General features: G+C 41.3%; 1 protein-coding gene across 1 annotated transcript in view; it reads left to right on the top strand.

Moving 5' to 3' along the window:
- The window catches only part of WDFY4 (WDFY family member 4), a 344,228-nt gene that overhangs the window by 192,153 nt on the left and 128,193 nt on the right, over positions 1–23,882 (top strand). The window contains exons 24-31 of the mRNA XM_063434671.1: positions 11,443–11,595; positions 12,051–12,124; positions 13,344–13,493; positions 15,471–15,553; positions 17,420–17,519; positions 18,405–18,610; positions 21,556–21,719; positions 23,630–23,755. Of these exons, the coding sequence (XP_063290741.1) occupies positions 11,443–11,595; positions 12,051–12,124; positions 13,344–13,493; positions 15,471–15,553; positions 17,420–17,519; positions 18,405–18,610; positions 21,556–21,719; positions 23,630–23,755 (1,056 nt within the window). The remainder of the gene's footprint in view (positions 1–11,442; positions 11,596–12,050; positions 12,125–13,343; positions 13,494–15,470; positions 15,554–17,419; positions 17,520–18,404; positions 18,611–21,555; positions 21,720–23,629; positions 23,756–23,882) is intronic.

The raw sequence follows: 23,882 nt of genomic DNA, 5'->3' as shown, positions 1-23,882 counted from the left end.
TTAATAACTTACCAAATATTTTTAAAGTTATTAATGGAACTAAATTACAGTTCCCTTATAATCACTCACTGTTCCCTAAGCTTTTACCCAGACTCCATGTACTCTTTAGCTACTCCATTATTTGCTGACTATTTTTTACATTAACTCTCACTTTGTGGTACACTTAATTTTATATATATTACACCACCCTCATATAAATACACACATATATAAGGGGGATGTGTGTATATATATATATATATATATATATATATATATATATATAGTAATGCACTTCAGTGTTCCCCTTAGAAACATAGACTCTGACAGCAGGAAAGAACCAGAATGCCCATCAAGTCTGCCATATTGTGTGAATAGTAAAATTAATTAGTTCTTTTCAAGGCCTTATGTGTATCCCCAAACCAATTAGATGTCTTTGATATATCAATACTGTACCTGAACAATTAGATGTCTTTGATATATCAATAATGTACCTGAACAAAGTAATATTTAGAATGTGCAGCCATCCTATCAAGTATAACCCAGCCAGTGTTGTCCAACTTATTTTAGCACTTGCTAAAATGGATTGTATGAACAGCCATAAATGAGATCATAACTGTAATAGAGCTCCCTGTACCCCTGACTGGGTACCTCTGCCAAGGACTGCTTCCTAGCTGGAACGGGGGACAAACCACAGCACTTCGGCTTGAATGGGGCCCTGGAACCGTTCACTCCTGGAGCCGAATTGTGAACCCGCTCTAGCAACCCCTCAGGCACTGGACGACACTCAGTCCCGGGAGCTCTAGTCCTAGAACCGCTTCCTCCTGAAACTGAATGGGGAATTCGCTCTAGACACCCCCAGGCACTGGACGACACTCAATCCTGGGAGCTCTAGTCCTTACAAGGACTTCACCCGTTGAATCCTCCACACTGGAACAGTGATTAAAGAGCAACTCTTTCCCCTCCCAGTAACCAGACGACACATTGTTCTGGGAGTACAAGCTGGAAATCCTTATATTGGCAGCCACAACTGGCCTTATATGCAGGTCCCCATGCAAGAGGCCCTCACCTCTGGACCTGAGAGTAGACTACAGTAAAAACATACACACAATTACATTGGCTCTCAGTTCCAGGACACTCCCAAACAAAACAAGATAATCCCTCCCCTGTGCCTGGGAGATAATTGAATCAAGCACTGTATTAAACTCAATTATCTCCAAGCACAAAAAACACACATTTCCCAAACACCCCAAAAGTACCTTAAAAATACATAAAACCCCACAAATAGCTCCGATCTAGGTGACCAACATATCCAAAAATCACCCAGATCGGTTCAGGAATTTCCTGGAAGTCATAATTTGACTGACCGCACGCATGGTCCCATGCCCAAAACAGTTTCAGAGAATCAGGGCTTGCAGTCGGTCTAGTTCGGTAGTTTAAAAATCGAACAAACTACCAAACATAGTCAATGTTCTTACCCTGGAGCTTGTTTCCCTTGTTTGTGGGAACATTTCCACCGAACGATGTCTTTCTAAGTGTTGTAGAAATGAACACAGGCGATCATGGAGCCAAGAACTCATTGACCAAACACCGCTGCCTGTGTTCATGCGAACAAGATGGCCGCCACCTTGTGGTCGTCCATAGGAAATGCGGCCACCCATACGAACACTTAGAACACTGAGGTGGAAACTGCTACAAAGTATCAATTAGGCTTAACACGCTCCAGGGTGGTCTCCAGTTCATGCGGCTGTTCAGTTCCCAAACCATATAGCCCAAATACACGAACTGAGACTTTTATATTACATTTTACAGGGTCCATAGTCTGTGGGCAAGAGGCTGGCAAGACTCCTCCAGGAGCCTGTGGCAAACTCACTAAGAAAGGGGAGTTTGTCATATATCTTCCCCATCCCAGGGAGACTATCCAGACCTCCAATCGGTCTGGGTCTGTGATAGTCTGGTGGCCTTTCCCAAAAGGCGAAGTTATCCAGATGGCCTCCTGCCACAAGGGCCCATTTGTACATCCAGTGTCCTGCGGGGGAGCAACCTGGACGCACTCCCCCCTGGTTGGACCAGGTTGTCACTGGGGACGGAGGGCGCAGTTTCCCTCATCCATGTCTGGTGGGCAGAGACGGGTTGGTTGATGGGCCGTTAGGCCCCAAAACAAAGGGATAGGTTGGGCAGCGGCCAGCAGCGCTTTTCCCCAGAGTCAGCGTTTCTCCTGGGGGGGACTGTGTAACATGAGGCTCTGGATAAAGAGAAAGGGGCGAACAGAGGCCAACTGCTCTCTGCCCGGGGGCCAGCTCTTCCACTGGGAAGATGTCAGGGGAGGTCATAGTTCCCTCCACTGCACCCGGAACATGGTTGTGAATTGACAGTTGGTGATCTTGGCAGGCTGCCCAGCATCCCTGTAGGGCTGGTGCAGAGACCTTGGTCCCATCTGCACCATCCATGCCAGGGGGCTTGTCCCTGGATGACAGCCCCAGCTGCTGGGGAGTGGGACCAACCGTCTCCACTCCTTGTATCTTTCCCTGTGGTTGGGGACTGCCTGTCTCCTCCCAAGGTGTCTCAGGCTGCCGCTGGGGAGAGAGACCGTTTGTCTCATTGTCCTGCATAACACACTGCCGCTGGGGAGAGAGACCGACCGTCTCCTCTCCCTTTAACACACACTGCTGCTGGGGAGGGAGACCAGTTGTCTCCACTCCCTGTAACATACTTGGCCGCTGGGGAGTGAGACCGACTGTCTCCACTCCCTGTGTTGCACACTGCCGCTGGGGAGGAAGGACGACACACTTCTCTCCCTGTAACTCTGTCTGCCTCTGGGGAGAAAGACCAATTGTCTCCTCTCCCAATAATACACTCTGCCACTGGGGAGGAAGGACGACACACTTCTCTCCTTGTAACTCTGTCTGCCGCTGGGGAGAGAGACCGTTTGTCTCCACCCCCTGTGTTGCACACTGCCGCTGGGGAGTGGGACCGGTTGTCTCCACTCCCTGTAACACCCTTGGCTGCTGGGGGTCAAGGACGATACTCTCCTCTCCCCAAGTGGAATTCTCACTGTTTTGTTTAAGCCCTTTACTAAAATGCCTAATGAATTTTGATATCAGCCCTAGATAGGTTACCTAGTGATGACCACCCATGCCACAGTAGCTTGCACACTGCTATGCAGAAGCCGTTTAGAGATATGCAGATATGATTCCATGATGACAATAATTTAATTGCATTGACCGCACAAAAACTAAGAGCTAGCTACATGAAATACTTATATTAATGCATTAATATTTATTTTAATTTTTTATGGCTTTATTCAGTGCAATTGAGAATTAGAATAAAAAAATCCAAAGTGACCAGAGTGAAAACAAAATATTAAAGCAAAAAGGTCACAAAACATCAATGAACAAGAGCTCAACACAAACCCGAAGTTTGCCCAAAACAGTAGAAGCCATCAGGTTTATAGGTAAACGATAGATTAAATAGACCAGAGATTAAAAAAAAAAGAAAAGAAAATACAAAAGAACGTTGAAAAGAGTCTTAGTCAGGGAAGCCCAAAACCAGGTTCCCACCCTAGGTTCTCACCACCAGGAAATTCACATTAAGTCCCTGCAGAGCAAAGGTCTTCATCTAGTGGGTTCCAGAAAGTTATCAGTGGTTTGATTGATGATCACTGCAATTCTTTCCATTCTGATCAAATACCAGATCTTGGCATCAATTTGGGCCTGCGAGGGCAGACTCAACTTCCAGGTCATGGTCAGGCATATTCTAACAGCTGCGCAGTCCCTATATATAAGTTTGTGAGCTGCGCGGTAAAGGGAAAGGTCCGTGTAGTCCCAAGGGGTTCAGAGGAAGAATGTCCCCAAACGCAACAAGACAACCTGGCAAATATAGAATCCCATAGTAACTTTGGGGCAGGAATGTCAGGGTACCTGTAGTCTCTACCTCTGATAAGAGGAGAGACTTAGACGTTTTCCCGTTCAGAAGGGCTGTTTCCTCCGTTCCTCGCGGTTCCTCCGGTCGGTTACACGCCGGCCGCGAGGGATACACGCCCTTTTATGACGTGACGCTTAGTAGCCGACGTCATGACGCCAAGCCTGCTCGACCTGTCACTCAAACCCTGAACACGAACCAGGACTCGTCGGGGGTGTGATTACCTCCTAGAACCGGGGTATTTAATAGAGCTTCCCGCATTTGCTCATTGCCCTGTCGTGGTTCTAGCCAGTCTAGTCACTCAGTGCTCTTGTATGTCTATTGTCTCTTTGGTTCTGACCCGGCTTGTTTGTATTACTCTGCTTATCTCTGTTATCCTTTGACCCGGCTTGTCTCTCGCTTACCTGTCTTCTCGTTCCCTCGACCTCGGCTTGTCTCTGACCATTCTCTACTTACTCCTTACGTTAAGTCCGGCCATTCTAAGGTCCGGTATACGTACCTACTACACTTTGTACTCTGCGTGTTGGATCCCTGTCCCGATCCTGACATTACGACAGGGCCAATGGATCCTGCAGGTACAAGTAGTCAGCTTGGTCCTTCCGATCCTAGGTTTGACGCCATGGAACATAGAATGGATCAGATGGCCTTAGCGCTACAGGCGTTATTATCTCGTCCTAATAATCCACCAGAAGAGATGCGTAATAATTCTATCTATCCTGTAAGTTCAGGTTTAGAGGTAGCCACTGTAGGTGCCTTCTCCCGTATTACCCCACCTGTACGTTATGGTGGTTCTCCTGAGAAGTGTCGAGGTTTTTTAAACCAAATCAGTATCCACTTCGAATTACAACCCCATTCCTATCCTACAGATAGGGCGAAGGTCGGATTTATTATCACCTTACTCGTTGAGAGAGCTCTGAGATGGGCCAATCCGTTGTGGGAAAACGATAACCCGTTAGTATATAATTATAATGCCTTTGTAGCTGCTTTTAGAAGAACTTTTGACCCTCCTGGTAGAAAGGTCAATGCAGCCAGATTACTGTTGCGCCTTAGACAAGATAACCGAACACTTGTGGATTATGCACTAGAGTTCAGGTCCTTGGCGGCAGAAGTTAAGTGGAATGAACAGGCTTATATAGGCGTATTTTTAAACGGATTATCAGATGTAATACTTGATGAGGTTGCTACTAGAGAGCTTCCTGAGAATTTGGAGGATTTAATTTCTTTTATCTCTCGCATTGATGAACGCTTAAGAGAGAGGCAGAACACTCGAGATAGAACCTGTAGACCTTCCTTCAAACTAGCTCCCTCATTTCTAAGTCCTGAGACCAAAACCTTACCTTTTCCAGAACCTATGCAGATAGGCAATACTCATCTCTCAGAAGAGGAGAGACAGTACAGGAGAAGGGAGGGGCTGTGTATGTACTGTGGAGTCAGAGGTCATTTACGCCTAAATTGTCCTAATCGATCGGGAAACGCTCGCACCTAAGTTTCTCTAGAGGACAGGCCTTGGGTGTTTCTATTTTGTCCTCTACTCATAATTATAAAGATCATAGGCTTCTGCTACCCGTTTCCTTAACTTGGGAGAGGGGAGTAGTAGAGACTGTGGCATTGATAGATTCCGGAGCTGCTGAGAGCTTTATCGACCAAGTTTTTGTCACTAAACACACTATTCCATCTCAGTTAAGGGAGACGCCCTTGGCCGTTGAGGCCATAGATGGTAGACCTTTAGTTGAGCCTGTGATTTTTCGTGAAACCATACCCGTTAACTTAACTGTTGGTATTTTACACGAGGAAGACATATCTCTGTTACTCATTTCATCTCCTTCTGTTCCCATAGTCCTGGGGTATTCTTGGTTAAAGAGACATAACCCTATTATTGATTGGGAATTAGGGGAGATAATCTCATGGGGTCAGAATTGTCAGGAGAAGTGTTTACAGAAAGTCTCACCGCTTTGCATAGTTAATACATCCACTCAGTCTACCGACTCTACAGAAGTACAAATACCGCCACTGTACCTAGACTTAAAGGCGGTATTTGACAAAAAGAAGGCCGATACTTTACCTCCACACAGGACCTTTGATTGTAAGATTAATCTACTCCCTGGTACTATGCCTCCCAGGGGCAATGTATACCCTTTGTCTACTAAAGAGAACTTAGTCCTAGAGGAGTATATTCGTGAAAATCTAGACAAAGGATTCATTAGGAGATCTTCCTCCCCTGCCGGGGCTGGGGTTTTTTTTTGTTAAAAAGAAGGATGGTACGCTGAGACCTTGCATAGACTACCGAGGTTTGAACAAAATAACCGTTAGAAATGCCTACCCGATTCCTTTGATTACCGAGCTCTTTGATCGTTTAAAGGGTTCCAAGATTTTCACCAAGTTAGATCTCAGAGGGGCATATAACTTGGTGAGGATTCAGCAGGGTCACGAGTGGATGACGGCGTTCAACACTCGATATGGGCACTACGAGTATACCGTAATGCCTTTTGGTCTCTGCAATGCGCCGGCAGTATTTCAGGACTTGATCAATGAAGTTCTTAGGGAATTTCAACATGACTGTGTTATTGTATACCTGGATGATATACTTATACATTCTAGGGACATTGAGACTCACCACAGATAAGTCAGAAGGGTTTTGCGCAAACTTCTTCAACATGGCTTATACTGCAAACTGGAGAAATGTAGTTTTGATCAGTCTCAGACAAACTTTCTTGGTTATGTGATTTCTGGGGAAGGGTTTAAGATGGATCCGGATAAACTCCAGTCCATTTTAGACTGGCCCTTACCTAAGGGTCTCAAGGCCATTCAGAGGTTTATTGGATTCTCCAATTATTATAGGCGCTTCATTAAGGGTTACTCGTCAATTATTGCTCCTATCACCAATATGACCAGACCGGGGGCTGACACTAAGAATTGGTCTACTGAAGCACTTCTTGCTTTCAAAACTCTCAAAGAACTTTTTGCTTCCGCACCAATTTTAGTTCACCCTGATACTACTCTGCCTTTCCTACTCGAAGTAGACGCCTCAGAGACGGGTGTAGGCGCTATCCTGTCCCAAAGGTTAGGTGTGGATAAACCATTACATCCATGTGGTTTTTTTTCCAAAAAGCTATCTGGCCCGGAGAGCAGATATGACATTGGTGACAGGGAACTACTAGCAGTTATCATGGCTTTAAAGGAGTGGAGACATTTATTGGAAGGGACCTTACATCCTGTTACTATTTTGACGGACCACAAGAACTTGTCCTATATTGGGGAGGCCAAACGATTGTCCTCCAGGCAAGCTCGTTGGTCTTTATTTCTCACCCATTTCAATTACGTACTCACTTATAGACCTGGTTCTAAGAATTCTAAAGCCGATGCTTTGTCTCGCCAATATGAACCTTCTACTGTATCTGAGCCAGTGTTATCCTCTATAGTTCCCAAGTGCAATATTATCGCCAACACAAGTCTTAAAATTCATTCTCCACTGCTTGACCAAATCATGAAGTTGCAACATCTGGCACCTGGGCAGACTCCTGTGGCAAGACACTTCGTTCCTCCTGAACTCCAACGGGAGCTCTTACAGTGTTTTCACGAGAGTAAGGTGGCGGGACATCCTGGCATTCGCAAGACATATTCCTTAATCTGTAAAGATTTCTGGTGGCCTTCTTTACGAAAGGATATTAAGGATTTCATTGCAGTGTGTGAGATCTGTACTAAGACTAAGCAACTTCATACTCTTCCATGTGGTCTATTACAGCCCTTGGGCATTCCAGAGAGACCATGGTCCTGTTTGGCCATGGACTTTATTGTTGATTTGCCTATTTCTAAAAGACAGACTGTTATTCTCACTGTAGTCGATAGGTTTACTAAGATGGCTCATTTTGTGCCTTTACCTAAACTTCCGACTTCTCCTGAATTGGCGGAAATATTCGCTAAAGAAATTTTTCGTTTACATGGGATACCTTCCGAAATTATTTCTGATAGAGGTTCCCAATTTGTTTCACGTTTCTGGAGATCCTTCTGTTCTCAATTAGGCATCAAATTGAATTTTTCTTCTGCTTATCACCCTCAGTCTAACGGAGCTGCTGAACGTACCAATCAAAAAATTGAACAATATTTGCGTTGTTTTGTTTCCGAACATCAGGACGATTGGGTCGGTTTGATTCCTTGGGCAGAGTTCGCACACAATAATCTTGTTTGTGATTCCACTCGCTCTAGCCCCTTTTTCATGAATTATGGCTTTCATCCTTCCATTCTTCCCTCGGTCTCTCCTTCCCAAGGGGTACCGTCGGTTGATGTTCATGTTGCCAATCTGAGGAAGTTGTGGGATCAGACTCGACAAATTCTCCTACATAATTCCATGTTGTTCAAGAAACACGCTGATAAACGCAGAAGGGCGGCTCCTGTTTTTGTTCCTGGTGATAGGGTATGGTTGAGTACAAAAAACATTCGTTTAAAGGTTCCTTCTATGAAATTCGCTCCTCGTTTCATTGGCCCTTACAGGGTCCTGACTCGTATTAACCCGGTTGCGTATCGCCTACTACTTCCATCTGCCTTACGCATCCCTAATTCTTTTCATGTTTCCTTGCTGAAACCGTTAATTTGCAACAGATTTTCCTCCACTGTTTCCTCCCCTCGCTCTGTTCAGGTTAAGGGTCAGGAGGAATACGAGATCAACTCCATCATCGATTCTCGAATTTCTCGAGGAAGGTTACAGTATCTTGTCGACTGTAAGGGATATGGTCCTGAGGAGAGGACTTGGGTACCTCAGGAGGATGTACATGCTCCTCGCCTCCGCAGGGCTTTTCACTCCCGCTTTCCATCTCGTCCCGGTTACTTCCGCCCGGTGGGCGTTTCTGAGAGGGGGGGTACTGTCAGGGTACCTGTAGTCTCTACCTCTGATAAGAGGAGAGACTTAGACGTTTTCCCGTTCAGAAGGGCTGTTTCCTCCGTTCCTCGCGGTTCCTCCGGTCGGTTACACGCCGGCCGCGAGGGATCCACGCCCTTTTATGACGTGACGCTCAGTAGCCGACGTCATGACGCCAAGCCTGCTCGACCTGTCACTCAAACCCTGAACACGAACCAGGACTCGTTGGGGGTGTGATTACCTCCTAGAACCGGGGTATTTAATAGAGCTTCCCGCATTTGCTCATTGCCCTGTCGTGGTTCTAGCCAGTCTAGTCACTCAGTGCTCTTGTATGTCTATTGTCTCTTTGGTTCTGACCCGGCTTGTTTGTATTACTCTGCTTATCTCTGTTATCCTTTGACCCGGCTTGTCTCTCGCTTACCTGTCTTCTCGTTCCCTCGACCTCGGCTTGTCTCTGACCATTCTCTACTTACTCCTTACGTTAAGTCCGGCCATTCTAAGGTCCGGTATACGTACCTACTACACTTTGTACTCTGCGTGTTGGATCCCTGTCCCGATCCTGACAAGGAACACCAATTATGCAGGTACATTGCCTTTTTCCTGCAGCCACATATGCAAATAGAAATCATACTGGGTGCAATATTTCCTTCCATAATTTGGATGGATGGGTGTACCAGGGTGCTAGTACTTTAAAGCATAGTTTTTTTTCTTTCATCTGGGTAGACTGAGTAATATTTATAGTCTTAGTAAAGATATCCAGCACTAATTTCACCAATGGAATCCCATGGGAGAATGAGAGAAAATAACCTTTTATGATTAAGGAGAGCAACACTGTTCGTCTAGTCGGGCCTGCAGAGTGATAATGAACTGTACAGCTGTTATCCCAATAGGTCGGAATTCATGACCTGGCAAAATGGGTCTCTTGTAAAATCACTATATCTGCATCTAAAGATTTGTAATGAGTAACCAGTCTACATTCATTAGGCCAGAGGAAGCCTTTAACATTGTGTGTTGTTACTTTAATAGAGGAGCTTCCCGCAGAGGTAAGAAGACCGCCACTTACATACTCTAATATGAGCAAGCAGAGCAAGTACAAGAAAAGGAGGGAGTGGAAGATTAGATATAAAAATAAGAAAATAAGCAAAGATTGAGAGACAGAGGGAGACAAAGAGATTAAAGCCTTTAATATTCCCATTGAGTAGGAAGGCACAAAGCAAAAAGGGAAGATGAAGAACGAGGTAAGGCCTGGAGAGTCCTAGGATGTCCAGACATCATAACACATGCTTTTTTTGTAGTGCAGTGACCCATGTGCGGGCAGCAAAGTGAGCAAAAGTGGGGCCAAGGGGGCAGAGCTGCCTAGCACTTTGAACAGACGTGTTCTGATTGAGCTCCCTATGCAAGTGCTTATTTTCTTACTTTATCATAGTTTTTACTGCACTGAGGCCACCACCTAACCTTTACGTACAGATAGGAAAGCACAATAAAAAGGATAAACCCAATACAGGGTATGGATCACACAATATTGGGATTTTATATTTGGCAACCTTCCTTAAGCAGCTACCAAAATGGCAGTTCCACATGCTGAAGAATCCTCTTCCACTGAGGAACCCTCTTTTGATGCTCTGGACCATATCCCCAGCATCTCCAACAAAGGGTGCAGTGTCCTCCTCCTCGTAGTTGTAGGTGCAAGATCCTGGAGGAACTGAGGAGTGATCCCATCTTGGGCAGAAGAGGAATCCTGTTCTTGTGCGAGAAGTAATGGTACTTGAGAATGACATCTCTTAGGGGGATCAGTCTGCCCCGGCTTGAGCCTTATGTGCTCTACCAAGCAAAATATCATCTTATGGTATGTCTGACAGGAGAGGCTTAAAGTATCAAAATAAAAAATTGTAAAGGTCAATTACTGTCTCTGGGACACTACGGATCCTGAGGTTGGAACAGCATAATCTATTGTTCAGATCCTCTATTGCATCCTGAAGCTTTGTATATTTGCTGCAGAGCTGGCTTTAATCAGCTGTAACATAGCATGGGCCTCAGGGATGTCCGACATCCTTCCCTCAAACTCTGTCCCTCTATAGACTCTACCTAGTTTCGTTACTTCTATTGCCAAGCCAGCAAGTCAAGACTTTAAATCTGATTGGAAGTACTCTTTCATAGTGTGTATATGTTTTTTTTTTTTTAAATTCTCTGTGTCTTTCTTGAGATGACAGCTAAAATTTATAAGCCAAGTGGGCAGTCTCCCTGTTGAGCGAACCTCCGTCCGAAGAAGTGGAAGGAGGCCTGAAGCACCGACATTTAATGGTCCCGTTTTTTTCCCCCTGCCAGCTCTTGCTCATATCAGGGATCTAATATGTCTCAATTTAGACTCTATAAGAGCTGATAAGTTACTGATCTAGGTGAATGTTTTTTTTGGATCATGCTGGGACCAAAAGCTAAAGGCATCCACATTTGTGACAACATGGAATTCCTCACTGCATGCATCTCTCAAAATACTACAATAAGCACTATGTTACTATGTAAGGAGTATGTTGTTCCTTGTGTGGGATTTTAGTCCGTAATTCTGCAGAGAAAGTCACAAGGCTCCTTACAATACAACTTAAATGGCGCAGAATGTGAATTAGAATGTTATTGTGCTTTCTTACTATAAGATATTTATTAAAACTCTAATTTATTGTTCCTTTTTATCCTAGCTCCTTGGTTTCTTGTTGAGACAGAAAGCTCATCTGATAAACCCACGCATTTTTCAGCTCCTATTGACCATTGCAGGTACAGCTGATTTAGGTGTTGGGCCAACCAGACCACTTAATCTGGCTGCACTGAAGCATATACTCTGTGACTTTCAGGTGAGACTATCACTTTTCCCATGCCTGTATATAAATTATCTCTTGATATCAACTGACTCTTTCTACACGTTTGAGCAATATATTATAGTTCTATATACCAGAGGTGGATGATGCTTTGCTCTGCTGCTATAGAACTATTTATTTCACTACCTACTGTTTTTCTCTTACTATTATACCCCGCACGGAAACACCCATATATAAATAGGCATACCAATTATTATTTGACTAATAACGCATTAAAATATTACAGTCTGAATAAATATAGTTTTGGAAAATTAAGCATTAGAAACAAAGATCTTGAAAAAAAACACATATTGCATTTAAATTAAATTAAGCATTTTTTAAAGGTAATTAAGAAAAAAATAATAAAGATAATAGATTTCATAGAGTTGTAAAACGTAACTGCATTGCATATATGATGAATAATGTAACTTGTCAGTGTGCTTATCTTGTAGCTCTATGTGGAAGCCCCGGGAGACCTTGATGTATCCCTTTTCTTACATTTAGAAGACTTTCTTAGATGCCCCAGGTAAAACCGATGTATAGATTATAGTTTTAAAAGCTTTAAAATGTTAATGCAAAACTTTTGTTTGTGTTAAGATTTACACAGCTTTGATTGTTAGAATAGTAGGAACCCACAACACCCACCTACATTTTCCTTTAAGACAACATGTACATAAATATATGGTTTACATTAATATAAACAGTGACATCACCTCAACTTTAATGGAGCCCACTCCTCAGTGCTGCTATACTGTTGGTTTAATGACCATCACTCACAAAATAAAAAATAATGGAATACTCAAAATGGACGCTGGTCTAATTTTCCTTGTTTAGCATGCAGAATCTTCTTTTCTGAAATTTTTTGAGGAGTTCTATCTATTCTTCTGAAACATGAAACATGTATAATTACTAATAAGAATTTTAAGATACAACGGCGCTAAGACGAAGTGCAGCTAAAAAAACACCCAAGTGTGATGGCACTCACACACAATTCATACGTAAAAATGGAACCAAATAAAATATATACATACACATCATGTAAGTATTTATTGAAAATATTTAGATAACTTGGAAAATTCACAAGTTTTAGAGCCACTTAAAAGTTGGCTCTAACTGTATAGGCCTTTTCTCTATATAGAGTAAGTATGCTTTATCTCAGGTCCCACCAGAAGCTGTGAATGTTCTTACACAGGTACACAAGTAAGTCTGCTGGAGATCAGGTCCCACAAGAAGCTGTAAACTTTCTTACACAGGTACTCAGGAACTGGATATCAAGAAGAAGATTTTATTTAACAAACATAAAACATCAAGCACAACGCGTTTCGACCTTTTCACAGGTCTCCCTCAGGTGCATGTGTTACAACAGTATACAAATAACAATTTATATGCCTTAAACAATTAAAAACCTCCGGTTCAGGTGCGTTAGTTACTTTAAACTAACACAAACTAATATGGCAAGTGTATGTATATTTGTTATCTGACATGTCTTACCTGTGGGTTTATATTGTGAGGCTTGCTTTCCAATTTGTGCGCAAATCACCTTATTTGGTTCCATGAAATCATGTATGTCGGATGACGAGGGTAATAGCATCAAAAACTTTTTGTTCCCAACTTCTGTTTAGCTCCATTTTAATTTTTTTTGTAGTTTCAGATTTTGTGAGTAACTTTTTTTTTTTAAACCATACAAAATGTGATAATATGAAGTATCTTCCTTGTTTGGTTCTTTTTTTCTCTCCTTGTTGTAGAGAGATAGAAATAACTCAAGAGGTTCAGTTGGTGGACAGACTTGTCTTTCTCCTCAGTGACCATCGTGTTACAGCAACCAATATAGCCATCATTTGTAAGCTTCTCAGCTACTGCCTCAGCTATTCATTCAGCCGAAGCAACATATTGAGGTAAGAACCATCATGAGAATCATTTGTAGTTGACTGAGCTACCACTATAAGATGTGTTTTACAATGTTTTCCTTACTTTTACCAAATTTGGAGTTACCAGATGTCTAGGTGACTGCAGCCTGCAGCAACACTGTTAATATTTGCATGTCTTGTGAAAGTGGACCAGATACATGCCTATGGTGAAATTAAACATCTAAAAGCTTCCTCACGCACTCTACTCTTATTCACTAAAGACCAGATTTTGTACAGATTAACTATTAAACATGGACGATTTCTGACTGGCATAGTAATTCTCGTATTTACTAAAGCTAATTCCAGTTGAAATTCAGCTAATGCTCCTAAATCTGCTTAAATCATCTGGATTAAAACCAGTGTTTTTTTGCCTCGGAACCCTATGCAAGGTAAAGGACTCTGAATATTTACAAAGCACTGATTTTAAACTAAATATGGACGGACCGACTGCATTTCGCAGGATGCACATTTGTAAATTATCATTCACTTGTGTTTTGCAAGCAAACAATAATTTTTGTACTATTTGGGACAATATCAAAGTGAGAAAGAATCCAAGTTCAAGTATATTCAACTTGACACACAGCACCAAATAGAGACAAATATAGGCTTATAATCTTGCTGACGTCTGTAGAATCTGTAGAACTCTGCACAGACCTGCCTTATCATAAGTCCACACTAGTTTAATACTAGTAGATTGTTTTTTGTTTTTTTTTGCTTGGTATCTTGCTTCTTTATAAAGTCTGGCTTCATGTATTATAACTGGTGCAGTTAATGGTAAATAGAAAATAGTTTGGCTGAGTGCTTAAAGGACCACTATAGGGTCAGGAACACAAACATGTATTCCTGACCCTGTAGTGAAAACCCACCATTTTGGTGGCTTTCCCTCCTCCCCCCCACCCCCCTTAGCCCTCTCAGAATGGGTTAAAACTCACCTTATTTTCTTCTCTCCACAGGTCTGCCGGTGCTGGCCCTGCCCCCTTGGTGACATCATCAAAATTGCAGATTTTGGTTCAAATCGGCAAGGGGGTGCAGCCAAACGCTATTTTGGCCAATCATCACCTCCCCATAGAGATGCATTAAATCAATGCATCTCTATGAGAAAAATTCAGCGTCTCCGTGCAGAGCGTGGGGATTCTGAACGGCAGGGCTGCTTACTGTGCAGCCCTGAGCCAGGAAGCCCCTCCAGTGGCCTTCTAAGGAGTGGCCACTTGGAGGTGTCCCTAGGGGCAATGTAAACACTGCTTTTTCTCTGAAAAGGCAGTGTGTACATGAAAATGCCTGAAGGGAGCTATTATACTCACCAGAACAACTACATTAAGCTGTAGTTATTCCGGTAACTATAGTGTCCTTTAATATACCAAAATCATAATGAGTTTTACAGCAGGCTGATTGACATACTGTACCAAAATTATCTTCAAAAACTGCTTTAACCTTTTCACCCCCTTTTGCCAAAGAAAAAAAAAAAGCATGTTAACACACTGTATAAGTGGTTTCTAACGCTCTGCTAATTAATGTAGAACTTTTGCTTATGCCGGAGTCCCTTGATGTATTACTTTTTGGAATCTCTGTGTTTCAGATTATATTTATAGACTCAAAATATTTCACAAAGGCATTAATCTAATTACATATACGAGAAACGTTATATAGAAAACAATAACTGAAGACACTTCTCATTGTTTCTCTCAGGGGAAATGTTGGGGGGAGGAGGGTAATCGAAATATTAAAACAGGGGGAGGGAAACAACTAATTGCTCATGAAAGATTAGAGAGCGGCTCATGAGGCAATGACTAGTGCCCGTAAACACAGGGCTAACGTTTCTTTTCTTTCAGTCAGAGCAGAGAAATGATTTAGTGCTTGTTTTGTTAATTGTCAGGAAAGAAAAGCATGTGATACAGTTACTGATAGGGAACCTGAGCAAGTGTGGGAAGGACACAAGCCGTAAATAAGCTGTGCTTTTATTTACAGGCTGGGACTCCTTCTGGTCAGTACATTGCCTGCTGCATCCGTGGATGAAACACAGTTGTACCCCCGGGACCCATCAGTTGAAGGTGCTTAAGTCAGCGCTGCTGAACATGTTGGAGCTTCATAAATGCCAGGAATAAATAAATAAGTGCAATGGACTACTAAACCATATTAAACACACTGTAACATATTTGTCAGTTTGTTCAGATTCTGTGTTTTAAATACATACTAGTTAATTTTGTTAAACATTTTGCAAAATTTGTACTTTTAGTACAATTTTTACTTTTTAGTATTTTAAGATAGAATATATTACAGAAAGCATTAACTGTAACTGTCTGTCATCATACAATTTTGGGGCAAAATCTTGACCAATCATCTAAACGAGGGATTGCATCCCAAATTGACTTGCTCTAACATCACAATGATGACATCTAGTGATGTCAGCAATCATGTACTCATTAACTCACATGCAGTCTCCTGTTCTTGTTTTCCGTGTTGACCCCCCTATCTTGAAGAGGTCATCGGTGTTCATATGTTGACAACCCCTTGTGATTATAGTGTTTGTGATACAATTCTTATAACATGTTGTGTATGTGTACAGTGTGAAGCAAAATGTGAAATTGTCATTATTTTATTATAAAGCACTATGTAGACCGATTCAAAGGGTGATTCAAAGCTCTTGGCATAAGCTTTTATTCTTAACCAAATTTGCAGCTGGTAAATACATGCTTCATCTTCTCATCCCAGTGGTACGCAGTGAATATTGATGCAGAGTATGCGTAATGGTTGTAGGGCGTGTGTGTGTGTGTAATAGCCGTGATGCATATCGTTGTATGGCCTCCTCTTTCACCTTGCTGTGACTTGCTTTTTTTTAACTTTCTATGTTGGTTTAATGTTATTTAATCTTATATATAATAGCATTATGAGAGGGGCAGAAAAAAAGAGAAATAGGGTCTTAATAGAAGTCACCCAAAGAGTTGTGATGACTTCTGGCAAGTGTGGTCTTGTAGTTTAGACATCAAAATTATGCTCTTTACATAATTTGCTACTTCTATATTTCTTTCAACTTCATTAGATACGTAAGATTACATTTATTGTCCAGCAAAACATGTACAAACCATTATTAAAGAGAGACTATGGTCACCAGAACAACTACAGCTTAAAGGGACATTGTAGGCATCCAGACCACTTCATCTCATTGAAGTGGTCTGGGTGCAGTGTCCCAGGTCCCTTAACCAAGCAGTGACAATTATTGCAGTGTTTAATAAACTGCAATAATTACCTTCCAGGGTTAACTCTAGAGGGACTACCGGTCATTAGATGACTTTTGGTCAACTAACTGACGCTGGAGATCCTCATGCTATTCATGATGACATTCAGCGTTACCCAAAACCCCATAAGAAAGCATTGTATAATCCTATACGCTGCAAGTCCTAATGTGGGCATGGCGATCGCGCACATGCGCATTAGGTACCCCGCAAAGGCAAATCCTGAACCAGCACCAACGTACATCAGCGCTGGAAACAGGTAAGTGACAGAAGGCATTTTTAACCCCTTCTGCACGAGGGGTGGGGATGCAAGGGAGTGGGTCACTATAGGGAGCTGTAGTGCCAGGAACACAAAAGCAGTTTCCCTTTAATGTAGTTGTACTTGTGAGTATAGTCAGTCCATGCAGGCATTTTCATGTAAATATGAAGACAGTGTTTACATTACTGCCTAGAAACACCTCTAGTGGCAGTCGGCTCAGACGGCCACTAGAGGTAGTTCCTGGATCAATGCTGCAAAGTTTGTATTCCTGACACTATAGTGTAGTGTTCTTTTAAATATTGCATTAAAAGTTTTTTTATTAGATTGCCTAGGCCCACGTGTAATTATTTAGCAATGGCATTATAAGTACACAGCACAATCAATGTATTCTTTGAATATAGTTTTTACCCTCTTTACATTTGCAGATACCAGCATAGACTCTGGACGGATGATTTGGCTTCGGAATCAGCTGCTAGGGCTCTTGATTGAAATGATGTGCCTCCCTTCTGCGTGTCTGTCTGAGGAGTGAGTTACTACATTAAGTCACTGGCTGTGTGTGCTATATGCAGAATGCTGTGTTTACAGTTCCAAGGTTCTTCAGATGGATTCAGTTTTGAAAATATCAACATTAAATCAGAGAGATAAATCCAAGGATCTTAACAGCATCAATCACGGTGCTGCATTCTCCTCAGTTAATTGTCATTATAGTGTGGTTTGTAGTGGCACGTGGTGCTAGTGCTATAGTACAGTGGCATATTAAGAACCTAATCTTTGGAGTGGCACTGGTAAATTATATGCACTCAGCACTGCAATTATATGTGTGTAACTTTTTATTTTTATATTGCATAGTGTGAGATATTCACAAAAATACACAATCAAGCTCACTGAAAGACAAGCTCACCGGCACACAACGACAAGCTCACTGATATGCCATCGCATTGATGCACACAGACAAAGTCACTACACACATCTCACTGCAGAAAGCTCACTGACACAAACAACAATCTCACTGCACACAACCCACTGACACACAAGTCCACTACACATAGCTCACTCAGGGCCATCTTTAACACAGGGCAAACGGGGCAGTTGAACCAGGCCCAGCTACTTCTGGGGGCTCTCAACAATTTTTTTTTTATCCCATGGGCCTGCCTGTGCAGCTAGACTCATGTATAATGTATATATAATATAGTCATGGTCTAGCCTACTCTTAGGTTGTTAATGTTTTTCTGGAGAAAAAAGGGAAAAGAATAGAGCCTATACCTCTTGTTTGAGACAGGATTTCCAGAGATATATTTGATATCACATTATTGTGTTACCCTATAGTACAGTATAATGTACTTTGTTGCCAAGTGGAAATGTTCCCATAGATTTAATTGTCTCTTTCTCTCTCATCTGCTTGACTCCTAGGCAGCAGGAAGACATGCTAGTCATTCTAGGCGTTGACTGGTTCTTGTTGTTTGTCCAGCCCTCAGTCCATACATCCAGTGTTGTACTGGGAATGAGATTACTAGGACACATACTCCAAATTCGGCCATTACTTAACCGCTTCAAGGAAGTAGTGAGAGCTGGAGCTTATGTGGAAAACAGCACATATGACATGAACATTCTTATGGGTCAGTCATTATTATATTTATTTCTGCCTCTTACTGTGTCTTTATTGCACTCTCAGTCTATTTGTACTCTATCAATTTCTAAATATATGCAGATGTAATTGTAATCTGTAATTGTAAAAAAAATAAATTAATGAACTGCAAGATATCTTACGGTTACAAATATTCGACAGTTTTCATCCATTGTGTTTAGCATAGTTAGAGGTTTGCAATACATGTATACCTCTGAATTCCTAAAGGAACACTCTAATCACCAAAACAACTTCAGCTTAATGAAGCAGTTTTGATTATAGATCATTCCACTGTAGTCTCACTGCTCAATTCTATTAAGTTGGGAGTTAAATAATTTTGTTTATGCAGCCCTAGCCAAACCTTGCCTGGTTTAACTCACATAGTCTCCATGGAAAAAAAAAAAAAAAAAGCGGTTTCTTTTTTTTTACAGCAAAATGTGTTTACTCCTGCTCTGTTAATTGAACTTCACATGAGAATGATGTAGCCAGTGATGGCTAACCTTGACACCATAAATTGTTTCTGGACTACATTTCCCATGATGCTCAGCTAGCTTTTAGGCTCTAGTAGTCCAGAACAATTTATGGTGTCATTGTTAGCCATCACTGATGTAGGCTCTAACAGGCAACACAGGATATATACAATTCTAAATTAAACACAATATGCAGTAAAGGAAGATAAAAGTACATGTTTGGCCTCTGTTTCGGAAAGTATGTAAGGAGGCTAGGCGAGTCGCAGCCAGAGGATGTGTGACTAGGGCTGCATAAATAAAGTGATTTAACTACTAAATGGCAGAGAATTGTGAGACTTCAGTGGTATGATATATACACAATAACTGCTTCATTAAGTAAAAGTGGTTTTGGTGCTTAGAATGTCCCTTTACGTGCATGACAAAATAGCCAGTAATCTAATGTTTATATGCTATTTTTCTATGCTCATTACTTGCTTTGGAAAAGTAATACAAGTTTAAAATGAAAAATATGGTCTTATTGGTTTCTAGGGCTTTATATACTGTTGTTGACAAGTAATTGCCAATAAAACAGAGCTGTGAATTAACCCTCTGTGAAAGTAAAACATTCAGACTTTTTATTGTATATATTTGCTTTTCTTAAACAGAAATGACAATTCCATTATTTAGTATTTCTTTTTTTTCTTGCGAATCTGTCCACCTGCCTTGTTTGCTTTTTGTTAATTTTTGTGTTTTTCATAAGCATATTTTTCCAAGATCTGCAAAGTATGTCAATATTTTGTAAGCAAATTATAGCAATACATTGTTTCTTTTCCCATAGCGCCTCTCTCTGTCTCAGAAAGCAAAAGAATCGATTATTAAATGATGCACTCCAATAATGTTTAATTGACTGTGTATCTTCAGAGTGTCTGTCTTCACATTTTGACAGTGCAACTAGTACGTTCAAATTTGTTTGTGGATATGATTTAATTCACGATCGCCAGGGAACAGGGGATAGAGATCTTATGGCCTTCTAACACTAGATGTCTAATGAATGAATGCAGTGTATGAGCCCAAATTTGTCCTTGCATTTTGCAGTTAAAGAATAAAAGCTATTTAAAGCAGTGGGTTCCCACACTGATAAATGTCTGGGAAGCTCATATTGTGTATGTTTCCCTTCCCTATCTTTCCCTCTGTGGGTCAGATCTCTGGTAATCCGCGTGAGGGAGCAGTAAAACATCTTTTTTTCCTGCTGCGTAGCTTTGCTCCAGATAATAGTGACAAAAAATACAGTAATATATGTAAACAACATTTCATTTTACAGCATGGCCTGCAAGCAAATAGGGGTAAATAAGACTTCTTAACTGTATGTTGTGAATCTCTTGAAAATGGGTGTAGGGTGTGCTGTGCTTTTCAGCAAGGCTGATTACAAAAACACAAAACCTGAATGGCTCGGTCAACTTAAGTTAGTCATATGAACCATTACATGGTGGTGACAAAACCATAGCAACCTTGTATATAAAAAATATATACCTAGATGACAGTAACTTATGCCACTTTACTCATCACAGCGGATGTTTCAGGATGCCTGCTTTTCTGTCTTCCATTTTTTTTTGTGTGTGCACATAAGTTTAGTGCTGCCTCACGGAAATCCTATTCACAAAACAGTAAACACGCCCAGGCATCTCTGTGTCTGGGAGATAAGTGAGTTTGCTTTGGCATAAACTAATTATCTCCCAGACACACAAGGTACAATGCATAAAACACCCCTATACAAATAGAAAACAGGTTGGAGCCCCTACATATGTTATATCGCTGATCTGAGCGCCTAAGTTGTCTGAATAGCGCTCAGATATATGCAGTGCAGCCTGATCGCCACCGGTGGGAAGTTTTGACCGATCGCACACGTGGGCGAAGCCTGAAATAGTTCCACACGAATTGTCCTTGTGATCGGTCAATTGTCGGGAGCTCCTGGTATCCAACAAGTCCAGGCTCCCCCTGGTTCTCCAGGAGTGATTGTTTATCAGAGTCTGGTGTTCTTGCCTTCCAATCACCGCTCTCCTGGCTGATAAGGAAAGGGGCAAATACGTAAGGTTAAAGTGACAGGGAAAGTGAGGGTAAAGTGGCCAAAACTAGTTCCAGAAAGCAGAACTTAGCCTGTTCAGGGGGAACATAATAGCCCCCATTTAACAGGTAGCGTACGTTCGGTAGAAGGAAAGTACTGAACCAGGGGAAACACAGTTCATTTGGGGAAAGTCTTAGAGTTAGCCTGAGAGAGTTCTTCACATATTGTAAGAATGTAATTAAATAAAAATAAACCTCCATACCCATACGCTTGCAGTGTGGAGGTGGACACTTTTGTTTTGTTTGGCAGTACAGATTCCCTTTAACAGTTATTGCAGTTTGGGTGCTGCCATTACTTCTGTATTATCTTGTATGTATTGTATTTTTGTTCTGTTTCAAAGCTGACCCTTTTGTCACTCCTCTATAGATAACATTAGAAACCCATGTAGCATACCAGTCTGCAGTTACCCATTGTTATCTGGTTTTGTGGTTCTTCGGGAAACAATTGGCTGTCATGTTGATAAACCTGAAATTTACCTGCTCATTTCTTCAACATTTCTACGCTCTCCTTTGCAAGAAGAACCAACAAAGGTAAGGGGACTGGGAATTTTATTAATAATTTCTTTAAATGTTTACGATTGTTTCTTTATTCCATCCGTGCTATAGATATAAAATATGAATAGGAAAAAAATCGACATGATAGCTTTTTAATGATTTGGGTTAATCAATTCCTTTTTTTGTGGTGATAGATCTGATGTTTGTGGTGATAGATCTGATGTTCTGTTTCATAGGGATTAAATAATTGTTTATGTACTTGGTTAAACATTCAAAAACTGTGTAGATAATGCTATTATTTATTTAATTTAGTTGACATGTTCAATCCAGTACAGGCTTACCAGGGATACCAGTACAGGGATATAAGGAATAAATTATGTGTTATAAATAGTTAAGTATATATATATATGTATATATATATATAAAGTAAATACATGGAGCACTCCTTGGGAATAATTTTTCAAAATGTATTGAAGTGTACTCCCAAGGAGTGCTCCATTTATTTACTTTCTACATATGCGCTGGAAGCACCTGGGTGGTCCCTGTGGAATTGATATATCGTTTCTTTTGGTGAGTGCCTGAGTTGTGAATTTGTTTTATATATATATATATGTAATAAATAGTATGAAGATAGCACTCCAAGAAATATGTCCTTGGAGTGCTATCTTCATACCATTTATTTTATATTTAATTTCTGACCAGCACCGGGCTTACTTTTTTGAACAGGAGTGCAAGCATTGGAATATATATATATATATATTACCTTGTGTCCCGCACTCAAAGCTCCCAGTCTTGTCTGTGCCTCCGTGCAACCTCCGGCCTCACAGGACTCATAGTGAGCATAAGATGCTTTTATTTCAGCAAAATTTCATACATCAATAGTGTCAGTGTCGACATTTCAGTCCCTCTGGACTTTTTTCAAGACATATATATATAGTATTTGATGAAGTAAAATGCTTTTAAAGGTTGGCAGGTGGTATCCTTTTTAAATGCAAATTTTCCCCCACAGACATAATTATGTAGGTAATTCATTCGCAATCATCAAAAAAAAAAGTCTTGTTTTTGGGATATCCATTTAAAAAGTGGCTGACATATTTTGCCTAATTTTTGATCTTCCGAATAAATAGAAGAATTGTACATGCTTAGCAACATATGTGTGCATATACCTAGTGTTTCCCTGTAGTAAAGCGTGAGACCCACCCACACATAATCAGTGCCGCATTATGCTCTTCCATTCACTTGTGTGAAATCTCTAGTGGCTGAACAGTGTATGCACAAGCGGAATTCATATATTGCTGTGGGGAGATTATGTGAATGCTCAGAAAGAGGCATTCTTAACTATGCCTGTTGCTGATACTACTGGAAAAGAAATAAGAAAGAGTTATGTTGAGACATTAGAGGTCTGACCATTTAGTTGCACTGTGTAGCTATATAGGGTTCTAAGGGACATAGGCACTGTGGCAGCCTATATGCCTAGAAGCTGGAATATTGCCACCAAGTCCCCTTTACCCAGTGTGATTATAGCCCCAAATAATTATAGCTCAGTGTAGATATCAAGTATCATTGTTCCACCCAAACACTTGTCAAGACTTAGTGAAGGGTGAAGAAGTTTTATTTATGGGGCGCCCACTGTATCAAAAAGGGAGGTGGACGGGAAGGCTAAGAGACATAGAAAAAAACATGACATTTGAAAAAGAAATGAGAGCAAGAGACAGCATACCATTGGGGAGAGAAAAAAAGCATAAGATGCAGAGATGTCTATATACTAAATTGATCATTGAGAATGAAAACATAGAAAGGGAGGATCCATAGGGCTAGCTGTGTATAGAGGATTAATTGTTTTTGCAAAACCTGGCCCTCTATGAGCTTACAAAAAATAGGGCTTATTTTGTTAATCCAACTTTGCAATATATGAGGTGTATTTACTACTGTCTGTATTATGTCAGGCTGACTTGGACTCCAGGCTGCAGAACTTGCTACAGAATCACAGTGCAGAGAAGGTCATGCAGGATGGACTTTGTGTAGAGGCTGCTCTCCTGCTGTTGATGATGGTGAAGGTCTCAGTCAGTCAGGTAAATAAAAAGTTTACGCCAAAGAAAAAAAACACTGTTTTTGGTTGGAATAACCCTTGCCTGCTTGTTCCCCTGTGCACTCCCCCCAACATTAGCCACCTGGAACTCTGGTTCCGAACTGGCTAGT

Source organism: Pelobates fuscus, chromosome 10, assembly GCF_036172605.1.
Source record: "Pelobates fuscus isolate aPelFus1 chromosome 10, aPelFus1.pri, whole genome shotgun sequence".
NCBI lineage: Eukaryota > Metazoa > Chordata > Amphibia > Anura > Pelobatidae > Pelobates > Pelobates fuscus.
This window is presented reverse-complemented; position numbering and strand designations above follow the sequence as displayed.